This window comes from Passer domesticus, chromosome 1 (genome assembly GCF_036417665.1).
Source record: "Passer domesticus isolate bPasDom1 chromosome 1, bPasDom1.hap1, whole genome shotgun sequence".
Classification (NCBI taxonomy): Eukaryota; Metazoa; Chordata; class Aves; order Passeriformes; family Passeridae; genus Passer; species Passer domesticus.
Window position 1 is genome coordinate 1,840,435 of NC_087474.1, and position 12,510 is coordinate 1,852,944.

Sequence of the window (12,510 nt, forward strand, 5' to 3'; positions counted from 1 at the left end):
TTTATTCCATTTTCAGTCTCATGTGAAGGGTGAGATAGTACAGATGTTGTAATTCACACCATCTCAATCAGAACTATTTCCTAATTACAATACATCATAAAGTGTTTCTTGGCCTGTCAGCTTTAGCCACACCATGCTGAAAATGCCTTAAAGCCAATAATCTAAAATTATCCCTCATGGTCCTACTACAATGAATCTTTCCTAGTTCTATTTCTCCAAAATAGCTAATCTTACTTGCAAGGCCATCTTTTGAAAGTTTTTCCTAGCTCCATTTCTCTCTCAGCAATGTCTGTCCTATTCCATGGCATTTCTAAGTCAGCATTTCTTGTCTCTCAGTTTGCATATGGATGCACACACTGTGTGAGCCTTCTGTCAGGCCCTGAGAGTTTTCTACAAATCCATTGCCCACACAGCACCCTCTGCCATTCCTTGTTTTGCTTTCAAACTAACTTTGGAATTGAGTTTGAACCAAATTTAGGACCAGAGTTTCATCAAACACAATGCTTAGTTACGAGGTCAGCAGTGACACACGAATTTTTCCCCCTCTGATTTTTCTTGATTTAGCTTCTCCAGTCACCTTCACACAACCACTCCAGAACCAACAAGCTGAGGAAGGAGGCACTGTCACTCTGAGCTGTGAGGTCTCCAAACCCAACTCCACCGTGCAGTGGAAGAAGGCGGGGACGGTGCTGCGAGCCAGTGACAAATACAGGATGCGCCAGGAGGGGGCCGTGGCCGAGCTGACCATCCACAACCTGAGCCAAGCTGACGCTGGGGAGTACACCTGTGACACAGGGGACCAGCAAACCACGGCAGCAGTGCAGCTGAAAGGTGGGGCTTTGCATGGGGAAGGGCATGGGTACCACAGCAGGGGCACAGCACTGAGTAATTTGGCAGCTAAACCTTGTCCCATGCTTGAGGAGAACCATGGGGATCTCAGAGATGAGAGAGGTTTCACTGTGTCTGTTACCTCTCTTTGGTCACTGTTTCTGTGGTTTAATGATAATTAATTTTCACCCATGCAAATCTTCTGACTTTTTTTTCACAGCACACAGCTTATGATTGTACACATACTCAATATTTATTGTGCACGCAACACAGTATAACTTGCAAGCTTTTAATACACATGCAATCATGAATCATGCATCTGTAGCATTGTTATATAGTTATATATAGTTGCTATGTTCCTGTGTACCTATATTTGCATGAGTTTAGAATCACAGAATGGTTTGGGTTGGAAGGGATCTTCAAGGTAATTTAGTTCCAGCTCACTACCATGGGCAGGGACACCTTTCACTATCCCAGGTTGCTCCAAGCCCCATCCAGCCTGGCCTTGGACACTGCCAGGGATCCAGGGGCAGCCACAGCTTCTCTGGACAACCTGTGCCAGGGCCTCACCATCCTCACAGGGAACAATTTCTTTATCTAACATCTACGCTAACCCTGCCCTCTTTCAGTATGAAACCATTCCCCTTTTACCTGTCACTATCTACCCCTATAAAAACTCCTCTTTCCTCTTTTTTATGAGCCCTCATAAACCTTCTCTTCCAAGCTGAACACCCCCAGATTTATTATTTAGGGCCTCAAATAACAACAACATAGCACTGTCAAGAAAGAGCCTAACGACATGTTTAACCCAGGAAGCATCACTTGAAAGTAGATCTCAAACTCTGTTGCCCTTTCCATGAAGAAGCAGCAGCCACCATCGTGGAGAGGCTGAGGGACGTGGCCACGTACGAAGGAGAGGATGCGGTGTTCGAGTGCAGGCTGTCCCGGGAAACAGCTCAGGATGCCCAGTGGTTCCTGGGGGATGTTCCCCTGCAATCCAACGAAATGAATGAGATCAGAGTGCAAGGGACACGCCACAGCTTGGTCTTGAGGAAGGTGACCCTGGAAGACTGTGGGTCCGTCAGTTTCAGAGTGGGGCAGCACTCGTCAGCAGCGCAGCTGAAGGTGGAAGGTGAGCAGCCTCCCAGGAAGAGGGGTTGAGCAGGTACTGGCAGGCACTGCTTTGACTCCTAGAGAGGTGTATTTGGGATTAGGGAGCCTTGGAAATTTTGGGAGATTCTGCTAATCTAATGTAGCAGTTTAGAGAGGTACATCTGAGCCAGTCGTTCCAGTTGTTTTTATTGTACATGGAATGAAGATTAACATCCTTTGATGTTATTTAATATAATAATTACCATTAACATCCTTTGATGTTATTTAATATAATTAACATCCTTTGAAGACCATCCAACTACGCAGTTGATCACATGTCACAATCAATGCTGAAGAGTGTCAAGAATATACTCTGGACTAATTTCCTACTTATGATGCTTTTAGGTCATATTTACAAAAAAAGTCTGAAAGCTCTGGAAAACCTTTCTTTTAAGATATACAGAACGATTTTTGAAGGATGGCCAATGCCTTGTGTTGTTTGTTCCTCTTTGAGCTGGTTCCAAATGTAACTACAGACCCCCAGCTCTGCCCTGGGGTGATGCTGGGTGAGGATGCTGCAGCAGTGCTGGTCCCCTCTCCCCACAGCTGCCCCGGTCACCTTTGTGAAGGCGCTGCACAACCTGGAGCTGCAGGAGGGTGGCACTGCCCACCTGTCCTGCGAGGTGTCCAGGCCTGATGTCCCCGTGGAGTGGAAGAAGGGCACGTCTGTGATCCAGCCCAGCCACAAGTGCAGCATCCAGCAGGAGGGGAAGGTGCACACGCTGCTCATCCGCGACCTGAACCGCGCCGACTCCGGGGAGTACAGCTGCCACATGGCTGCTGGAAAGACCACGGCCAGACTGGAGGTCAAAGGTAGGGTTCCTCCGTGCCCAGCAGTGGTGAGAGGAGGGAACATCGATTTTTAGAGCTCTCTATTTCAAGAGAGACACTGATCAGTGGAGCAAGTGCAGCAGAATCCACCAAGTTTGTCAGGGAGCTGGAGCACATGAATTACATGGACAAACCCTGTTGTGATAGGACAAGGAGTAATGGTTTTAAACCAAAAGGGGGATGATTTAGATTAGGTATAAGAAAGACATTTTTTACAATGAAGATGGTGAAACCCTGGCACAGGTGGCCCAGAGAAGCTGTGGCTGCCCCTGGATCCCTGGAAGTGTCCAAGGCCAGGTTGGACTGTGTTTGGAGCAACCTGGGATAGTGGAAGGTGACCCTGGCAGTGGCAGGGTTTGGAAAAAGATGATAGTACCTTCTAACTTAAACCATTCTGGGATCTAAGTATAAGTAGAAGTGAGGGCAGCTGATTTAGATAACTGGGAAAGAGAAAGTGGAAGGGAGTCCTCACTCTTTGCCGCTTCTTAGTGGAGATCTACAGAGGAGAGAGACACAGAACTTTCTTGGACAACTCAGTAAAGAGATGACAGGCAACAAGTGCAAGCTGCAGTGAGAGAAATTCAGATTAGAACAAGTCCAACTTTTAACATGAAGGAGTGGTCAGACTTTGGAACTGAGATCCAGAGGAGTGGAGGAATCTCCATCCATGGGGTCCTCCCAAAGTCCTTTCAAACTTTAATTATTCTGTAATTGACCTCTGGCTGCAACATCTGAAGCCTTGGATTGTAACATAGGATTTATATATTCTATATATATTCTAATATAACCTACATATATTATTGTCTATGGTAATAACATTTTATATCATATATTACATATATAATTCTATTTTTTATATTATTATACTAGTCTACATATTCTATATATTCTATATTCTATTATATTCAATATAGTCTAATTTTCTGATGTGTTCTATATATTCTAACATATATTAATACATATTATATATATACACATATGTATATTTTATATTTTTATATTATTTAAATTTTTTTAAAAATATTTGTATGTTTTTTGAGTGATTTTATCCCGTTCTATGATTTTATTTCAAGGATGGAAAGCTGTCTGGCCTTCAGTAGTAATTAGTGAACTGCGAATTTTTTGTGAAAAGAAGTCTGGGATATGCGGAGAGAAATGTAACTCACATAGAAATCAAATTTTTCTTGCCGATTAACTCCTCATCCTCCTCATCCTCTGTCTAGGTTTGACTTTGGCATCCCTGGATGCTCTCCTTGGGGAAACCCAGCCAGAATTGTCCATAAACTTCACTAACAGCTCTATCCGCACCATAACAATAAAACACCCCTCCATTTTCTATTTTTGCCTCACCCGTTTTTCATTTCCTCCTTGCCCCGCCGCCCCTGCCAGGCCTGCCTGTGCTGTTCCAGCAGTGGCTGAGGAACGAGGAGGTGGAGGAAGGGCGCACGGCCGTGCTGCGCTGCGAGCTGACGCGGCCGCACGCGCGCCTGGAGTGGCGCAAAGGGGACGCGGTGCTGCAGCCCGGGGACAAGTACGAGATGCGCCAGGAGGGGACACGAGCTGAGCTCCTCATCTACGAGGCTGAGGCTCAGGATGCTGGGGAGTACACCTGTGACTCGGGGGATCAGCAGACCACGGCTTCGCTGCAGGTCAAAGGTAGGACGAGGATTGTTTGTCCGTCCTTCACAGGGGGGATCTGGGATCATCCAGGCCAGGCTGGATGGGGCTCTGAGAGACCTGGTCTAGTGGAAGGTTCCCTGCTCACGGCAGGAACTGGAACTTTAAGACCTCTTCTAACCCAAACCATTCTCTGATTTAGTTTGAAAAAGATCTCTGAGGTCACTGAGTCCAACCATTAACACAACGCTGCCAAGTCCACCACCAAACCATGTCCCCAAGTGCCACATCCACATGGAAATTTTATTGCTGAGTTGTCACTGACACTGTGAAATCAAACTGAAGTATTTCACCATGCCTAGGACAAGTCCATTTTAAATTGATCCATTGTATGTCTTAGTGCCTGAGCAGCCCATGAGCTGTGACTCTGCCTTTCTTGCTGTTTTTTTATTTTATAGTTTTATTCATTTTGTATTAAGAATTCTACTGGTTTGGATTTTACAGTTTTATTCATTTTCTACCAAGAACTCTATGGTTTGGGATTTTACAGTTTTATTCATTTTGTACTAAGAACTCTGTGGGTTTTGGATTTTACAGTTTTATTCATTTTGTGCTAAGAATGCCATGTTTTTTAGATAAGATCACACTTGCAGATTGTGGGTTTAGTCACTGTAACATATGCCTGCTCAGAGCATGTGATTTCAGAGGTTAAACACCCAAAATCTCATGTTCTCTGAGGGATCTGGGGTTTTTTAACCTAGAGAAAAGGAGGCTTGGGGGAGATGTTATCACTCTCTGCAACAACCAGCAGAAGGTTGTGGTGAGGTAAAGGTTGGTCTATTTTCACAAGTGACAAGAAATAGGATGAGAGGAAATGGCCTCAAGTTGCACCAGGGTGGGTTTAGATTTGGTATTAAGAAATAATTCTTGGCTGAAAGGGTGGCCAAGCGTTGTCACAGACTGCCCAGAGAAGCAGTGGAGTCACCATCCCGGGAGATATTTAAAAGATGTGTAGATGTGACACTTGGGTGGATGTAGCTGAGTGGTGGATTTGGCTGTGCTGGGTTAATGGCTGGACTTGATCTTGAAGGTCTTTTCCAACCTAAAGTGTTCTGACTCAGTGTTGTGACTGGTGGTGTTGTGCTGTGTGTGCTTCCACTTGGAATGGTGAGTATGGCCACGTGAACACCTTTAGAGGCCCAGAGCAGCACTGGACACCTTTACAGCATCATCAACTGATTCCATGAGTGGCCAGCAAGCAAAACCGTGGTCCAGAAAGAGGGGAGCAGCCCAGCTGCAGAAGTCACAAGCAGGTTTCCCACCTCTGAGCGCTGTCACTGATGCAGTTGCTTCTCCACCACAGTACTGCCAGTGCTGTTTAAGAAAGAGCTGAAAAACGTAGAGGCTGAAGAAGGGGGAACGGCAGTTTTGCACTGTGAGATCTCCAAGCCGGACGCTCCCGTTGAGTGGAGGAAAGGAGGGGTGGTCATTCAGCCCAGTGACAAGTACGAGGTGAAGCTGAAGGGCAGCGTGGCTGAGCTGATCATCCGTGGTGTAGAACCTGATGACTGTGGGGACTATACCTGCAGCACTGGATACGAGATCACCACAGGGTCTGTGTATGTGCAAGGTAAGGTGGTGGAACATGCTGGAAATGCTCTGGTTTTCTGCCTGGAATTCTTGCTCCAAAATCTTTGGCAGTAACTGGCCAAACAGCAGAAAGTCCATCCCTTTCTTTCCTGATTCCAGTGAAGGTATAAACACTCACCTCCAGGCTGAGGTTTGACTCATCTTTTTAAGTTAAGCTAGTTTAAAGTACTGACCATACTGTGTCTCAGAACACATGGTGGTACTGCTGAAAAACTTGGAGCAGTGGTCGTAAAAATACTGAAATTCTTGTTACAACGGATTGCAGCTTCTATCATTGTTGATAATCTTATTATTCCTTTAAAGCACCCAAGTGAACGCTTAAACCTTTTAGTACCTCCCTGCCTCACACAATTTCTGCAGATGGTTGCAACACACAGACGAGCCAGGCATGACCAGGGCAAGAAGTGTAGTTTCCTCCCAGTGAAATTATGTTTGCAGACACACACACTGCTCCTACAAGCATCTGGAGGGATGGAAGGTGGTTTCTAACCCTCTCAAAGACAATTTTAGTTCTTTTTTTCCCTTGGAAAAGCCCTACACGTTTAACTCTGCTTGGGTTAGCTCTGCAGGGAGCGAGTCGTGCGCGTTTGTTTTTGTTTTCCTTTGGCACCTTCTCTTGCTCTGTCGGCAGAAGAAGCAGCTGTGATAGTGTCTGGTTTAAGGAGCACAGACGTCTTTGTGGGCGAGTCAGCCACCTTCACCTGCGAGCTCTCGCACCCGGGCGTGAAGAACGTGCAGTGGTGGCTGGATGGGACCCCCCTCCACAACAACCTGGTGACTGAAATCTCTGAGCAGGACGGCAGGATCCACACTCTAACCCTAAATGACGTGGCGTGCCACGACTCGGGCACTGTCACCTTCAGAGCTGGGTCCCTTATATCCTCAGCTAAATTATTAGTCAAAGGTATTTCCCTGTTAGCAAGAAACACGTGGCCACCTCTGGACTTGCTCCATGTGCTGGTGCTTCTGCCTGCCAGGCTACCCTTACTAAATCCCTTCATGGTCCTCCTGTGCCCTGCAACCCTCCCACTCTGCAAGTCACCCCAGAATTCTTCTGGGTACAACCACACTGATTTTTTTTTTTTTTTCCCTCACCCTCAGGTTCTTTTGGATTTTATAGGTGAGGGAGGGTTGCAGGGTCAGGCCTGCTGCTTTCACCTGACTTCAAAGAAGAGATGAACATAAACATCTGTGGTAGCACCTGAATTTATATCCCCACTTCAGCTTTTTTTTTTTCCATAATACCACAAAATCTTGTGGGGGTGGTAATTCCCAAATCTCCCACTGTGCTGCTCCACAGCTGGGCTACTGGTGCTGAGCTCAGCATGTTCCCAGGAGAGGATTTTGGGCTGTTCCTGGAAACCAATGGGTGTGTGACATTCCAGTAACACAGAGACAAAATGTGCCTTGTTTTTAAAAGCTCATCGCTGCACTGGCAAATCTTTCTGGTCTGTTGAATAAATATTTTTCCCATTTGGTAAGGGTAGCCAAAAGCTGCAAATAACACTGAGCTCCAGACTTGATAAAGCAAGCTCCTTCCCACCCACTTCTTTTATAGCTGTGGGGAAGATCTGCTGTTTTTCAGGCAAAGTTAAGGCTTATTCCCTGCTTAGAAAATGGATATATACAGAGATATAAAGGGTTAAAATATCTTTATGCAAATCTACGCCCGTGCTATAACTGGGCCATAACAGGAATGATACACAACATGGAATTGTAATCAGTGGTTGATGTCTCCTTCTCTGCGTTATGTGTCCCTTGTACATTCAAATCTGGTTCTCTGCAGAGATTAAATATGAAATTACTTCATGCTATAGAATGATGTACTGACATCACAGTGTACAGACCCCACAAGTCCTGTGTCAGTTTGCATCCATTTTCAGAGACAGAACCTGGTTCTGGGCTCTCCAGGCAAAAAAAAAAATTCCAGTGTGCCTAGAACATAAATTAAAAATAAATGCATTGTTAGGTATTCTGCTCAGTGAATTATTGGGCTCCTGAGATATTTCCATTTCATGGAATCACAGCATAATTGATTTTGGAAGAAATGTCTGGAGGTCATCCAGTCCAACCCCACAGCTCGTGCAGCTACACACGTGTATGTGAATATTTTGTACTTCCATGAAGCCAAGATTCCTGAAGTGCAAACCTGAATCATGCTAGCAGTATTTTATAACTGGATTGGGATAACCCCAGTTACACTGTGCTCAGTAACCCTTGCTTTCATAGAAAAGTGTAACACTTTTAAAATTCCAACCATTCTTGTGTTGATAATTTTGTACAATTTATTTTGTCCACAAATTGAAGCATACATTTTTGTTTGAAATATATTTCAGTCTACCAAGCCATCCATGGCTTGCTCTTCATCAAGGAGCAAGCTGACTTGTTCCTTGTGCCTTATTCTCCTGGTTTAAAGCGTGTTGGTAATTTGATTTATTCTGTAACAAGTGAGATCTCAGCTTTCCATGCTGGGAGTCCACAACATCATTGCCCAACAATTCATTCATCCCATGACCTGGAGTGATGGTTCACAGATGATGGGGAGAGGATGGAGAAGGGTGAAGGAGCTGCTGCTGTTTTCTAGCTCCTCTGGGCACGTGAGAATTGCAGGTTCCAGGGCACTCGTTGGCTCCTCAGTCCCAAAGAGCTGCACAGGTGAACGGGGCCACCAAAGTCCTTGCCCTGGCCAACAGTGAGGGGACAGTGGGACCAGGACCTTCTCCAGTACCACAGGTGATATTTGCTGTGAGAAACACATTTCTGCATCTTATGGAAGGGGATATGGTGGTGCTTCCCAGACACCTGCTTGTTTCTTCAGTCACCAAAACATCTCCAGGATCTTCCATGGGGGCCTCCTCTCTATAACCACACATGGAAGACACTTGGAGTGGCAGAGGGAACCTTAGTGAGCGGGATCAAGCCTTGCAGAAAGTCTACAAATGGTGTTTGCAAAGCTCTCTTTGCTCCCCAGGGTCTGCCAGGGGCATCCCAAAGCCTCAGCCTGCTGCAGTAGTTTCAAGAGGAGCATTCCAGACAGAGATCCTGTTGGGTTATTCCAGCTGGCTTGTGAGCAGAGCAACTATTTGAAGAATAAGGACATGATAGAATCACAGAACGTCCTGAGCTGGAAGGGTCTTCAAGGATCATCATGTCAAGCTCCTGATGATATCCCAGCTTTCTCTGACTGTCATCTTTCTATGTCCATTTGCAGCCCTATCATATATATTTATTTCTTTAAGCTGACATAATTCTGCTAAGAATGATGTTTCAGAGAGACTTCCATTTTCAGACTGCATTGAGATTTTTCCTTTTGACCTGCATATTGCATTGTAGATGGATGATCCAGTCTGACAACTCAGGAGAGACCCTTGGCTGCTTTGGGAACTCACAGTATTTTAGGTCAGATATATCTACTGTGCCTTGCAGCTGCCTCACAAATAGAACTTGTGTTTTCAAAGTGTTTATGAGCAGTCTCATGGATCTCACCACTTTAGAGGAGCTGCATATCCAGCTGCTCTCAGCATTTTATGGGCTCTCGGTCTGAGATGTCAGTGGTTTATGATCTCTCAGTGATCTCTAGATGAAATACTGTAAAGGAAATCCTATTGTTTTTCTCCAAATAATGTGTCTGCTGCAGAGAAACACACAAAAAATCAAAACAATATTCATCTGCTCCTTTGGAGTACCCTTCTTTTGACACAGTTATCCTGGATATTTGCTCCTCACGTGATTTCTGACAGCCAAGAGCACCCCAGAACAGGAATGAGTGTCTACATTTGAGGGCTATGTTTCTTTCTGATGAGTAGTTATATTTTAGTCACACAAGGAGCTTCCACTGGGTTTGTGGTATTTTCCTATTGCTCTGTGAGGTTGTGAGTTGCAGGGAACCACTCCCTGCATCACAGTTCTGCTCCACATGTGGGAAGCAGAAGTGTTTCACATCCAGTGCTTCCCAGCCTGGAAGATCTCAGAAACACTGGGAGAAACACCAAATTGGAGAAGCAGTCCAAACTCAGGACTGTTCCAGCACAAGCCCTAATTCCTGGTGGCCCATTTCCCATGGTCATGTTCTAATGCACCCGTCTGGCTTCCATCCTGCTTGATGCTGACACAGGCACAGACTAAACTGCTAATCCCCCTGCTTGCAGCGCCACTCTGCTTGCTCCCCACGGGCTCTGTGCTTGGCAAAAACCCTCCAAGGGGTGGTTTCCATGGGGATCCACTAATGCATGTCCTTCCTGACGTGTTGGTTAACAGATCCCACCATTGAAGTGGTCAGTCCCATGCAGGACATAACTGTTGATGAAGATGGCCCAGCAGAGTTCATATGCCAATATTCTAGGCCAGTGCACGCCATCTGGAAGAAAAATGATCAGGAAATACATGCAGATGGGCAGCGAGTGATTATCGATCAGGACTGGAATGTGAGCATGCTAAAAATTAACCCCACGGTCCCAGAAGACACTGGAATCTATTCTTGTGAAGCTGAAGGCATTAAAGTGATGGCTACACTTGATGTTCAAGGTGAGGTCTTCCAGCCAGAGAGGAAGACTACCATGGGTTCCAAATAAATGAGGTAGAAAAAATCATGGCGAGGCTTTGCAATAAGGGACACATCAGAAACCTGCTCTTGGTGCTCACTCCAGTACTGAGAATGAGGATAAAAATAGCTGAGGGTAAGGTGAGCTGAATATGAAACTGCAGGGTGATTTATTTCTAATTAACACTCATTCATTGCACCACTTAGCCACTCCACCTCTTCTGCAGTGAGCTGGAGTGTGAGTGTGGTGGGAATTGTCCTGCTGAATTGTAAAATCACAGGTGTATTGTTGGTCCAAAGCAATAGTACAAATATTGTTTTGCTGTTAAAGAGCACTTTTTACATAAAACCAGTAACTAATGGATAGCATGGAATTCAATTTTATTTTGCTGACTAAAGGAGTTTGGTAATTTACCTATTTCAGTGATCCCTCAGGAATTACCTCCTCACTCAGCACTCACAGTTGTGGAGATCCTGAAGAACAGTATATACAAAAATTAACAAAAAGTTAAGATTTTACATGGAATTTTTTTTTCTACTGTGTATGGAATTCGTGGGTTTGGTTACCAAGTGAATTGGAGTGATCAGCAACAGCAGGTTCTGATTTCTGAATATTTGTGGCTATTTTGCCTTCTTGCTTAATGCAGTTGGTTGTCAGTGCAGAAGAACAGGGTGTTATTTATTAAAATGTTTTCTACATTGATAAGCACTTTCCATTGTAGGGATTAAAAAAGATTTTAATGAACATAATCTAAAAGCATCCCAGAGGAGGTAGGGTTAGCAATTGGCTGCTTTCCATAATTAGGGAAACCTAAAGCTTCCAAAATACACAGATAAACAATTTGAATTGTTCTAACAAAAATTACGCATTCTCCAAGAAGAGTCTGCAACCCCCTCATTGTTCTCCATAAGTATGAATCTTATAAAATTCAGAATATTTTTAGCATTATAGAAGCCCAGAATAGTTTGGGTTGGAAAAGACCTTAAAGGTCATTTAGTTCCAAACCCCCTGCCATGGGCAGGGACACCTTCCACTGTCCCAGGTTGCTCCAAGCCCCATCCAACCTGGCCTTGGACACTTCCAGGGATGGGGAGTCCACACACAACATCTCTGGGCACCTTGTAATTAGTAATAAGTTAATAAATATCTGGTCACTTATGGGTTTTGGGTATGTTTGTTTGTTTTTACCATTAAATAAATGCCTCAGTTTGGAGGTTTTTAACATTCTCACTAATTTTTTTTGCTGGGCATGGTTCCAAATGATCTGTAGAGATCTAAACAGGGATGTCTCGGGGTCTTGGTTTATAACACAAATCATGCTGGCCATTTTATGGCATTTGTGTAAACTGTTTTTACTCAACCGTGTGTCCCCACCCTTGTGCATGTCATTTTTCCCTGTAGCAACATGAATTATACCCACATGCACCAGCCCACATTTAATTTGGCATCAAGCTAATTGTTCCTGTCCAGGTGCCAGTTGATGCATGGCTGGAGTGTGGAGGCTTGTGCATGTTTCTGACCCCACAACTCACCACACAGCATGGGAAAATGAACCTCAGTGTCACAGAGCTTTTACAATAATTCAGAAATTTACCATTCAAAGTAATCTTGATAGAGATTTTGACTTTGTGTGTTTCCTAGAGGCAGAATTATCTCGGATAACTGTCGCTATGGTTTTGCCAGCCATAACATTCTCTTACGTTTGCTTTGCAAGAAAAGTAATGAGATTTTATCACGAGCTGTCAGTGGATTCACATCTCCCCCATCATGATGATAATTGTGCTGTCTGGGAGATCTTTGGGAAACTGTCATAGGACAAAAGGAATTTGCACTTTATCTTCCTGAGCTATGGCTTCCTATTGACTATATATGTCCATTTTTTTCATTATTT

General features: G+C 44.6%; 1 protein-coding gene across 1 annotated transcript in view; it reads left to right on the forward strand.

Annotated features, from left to right (window-relative positions):
* The window catches only part of OBSCN (obscurin, cytoskeletal calmodulin and titin-interacting RhoGEF), a 198,831-nt gene that overhangs the window by 114,301 nt on the left and 72,020 nt on the right, over positions 1-12,510 (forward strand). Inside the window, exons 56-62 of the mRNA XM_064416433.1 lie at positions 565-831; positions 1,691-1,960; positions 2,527-2,793; positions 4,201-4,467; positions 5,792-6,058; positions 6,710-6,982; positions 10,336-10,602. Coding sequence (XP_064272503.1) covers positions 565-831; positions 1,691-1,960; positions 2,527-2,793; positions 4,201-4,467; positions 5,792-6,058; positions 6,710-6,982; positions 10,336-10,602 — 1,878 coding nt within the window. The remainder of the gene's footprint in view (positions 1-564; positions 832-1,690; positions 1,961-2,526; positions 2,794-4,200; positions 4,468-5,791; positions 6,059-6,709; positions 6,983-10,335; positions 10,603-12,510) is intronic.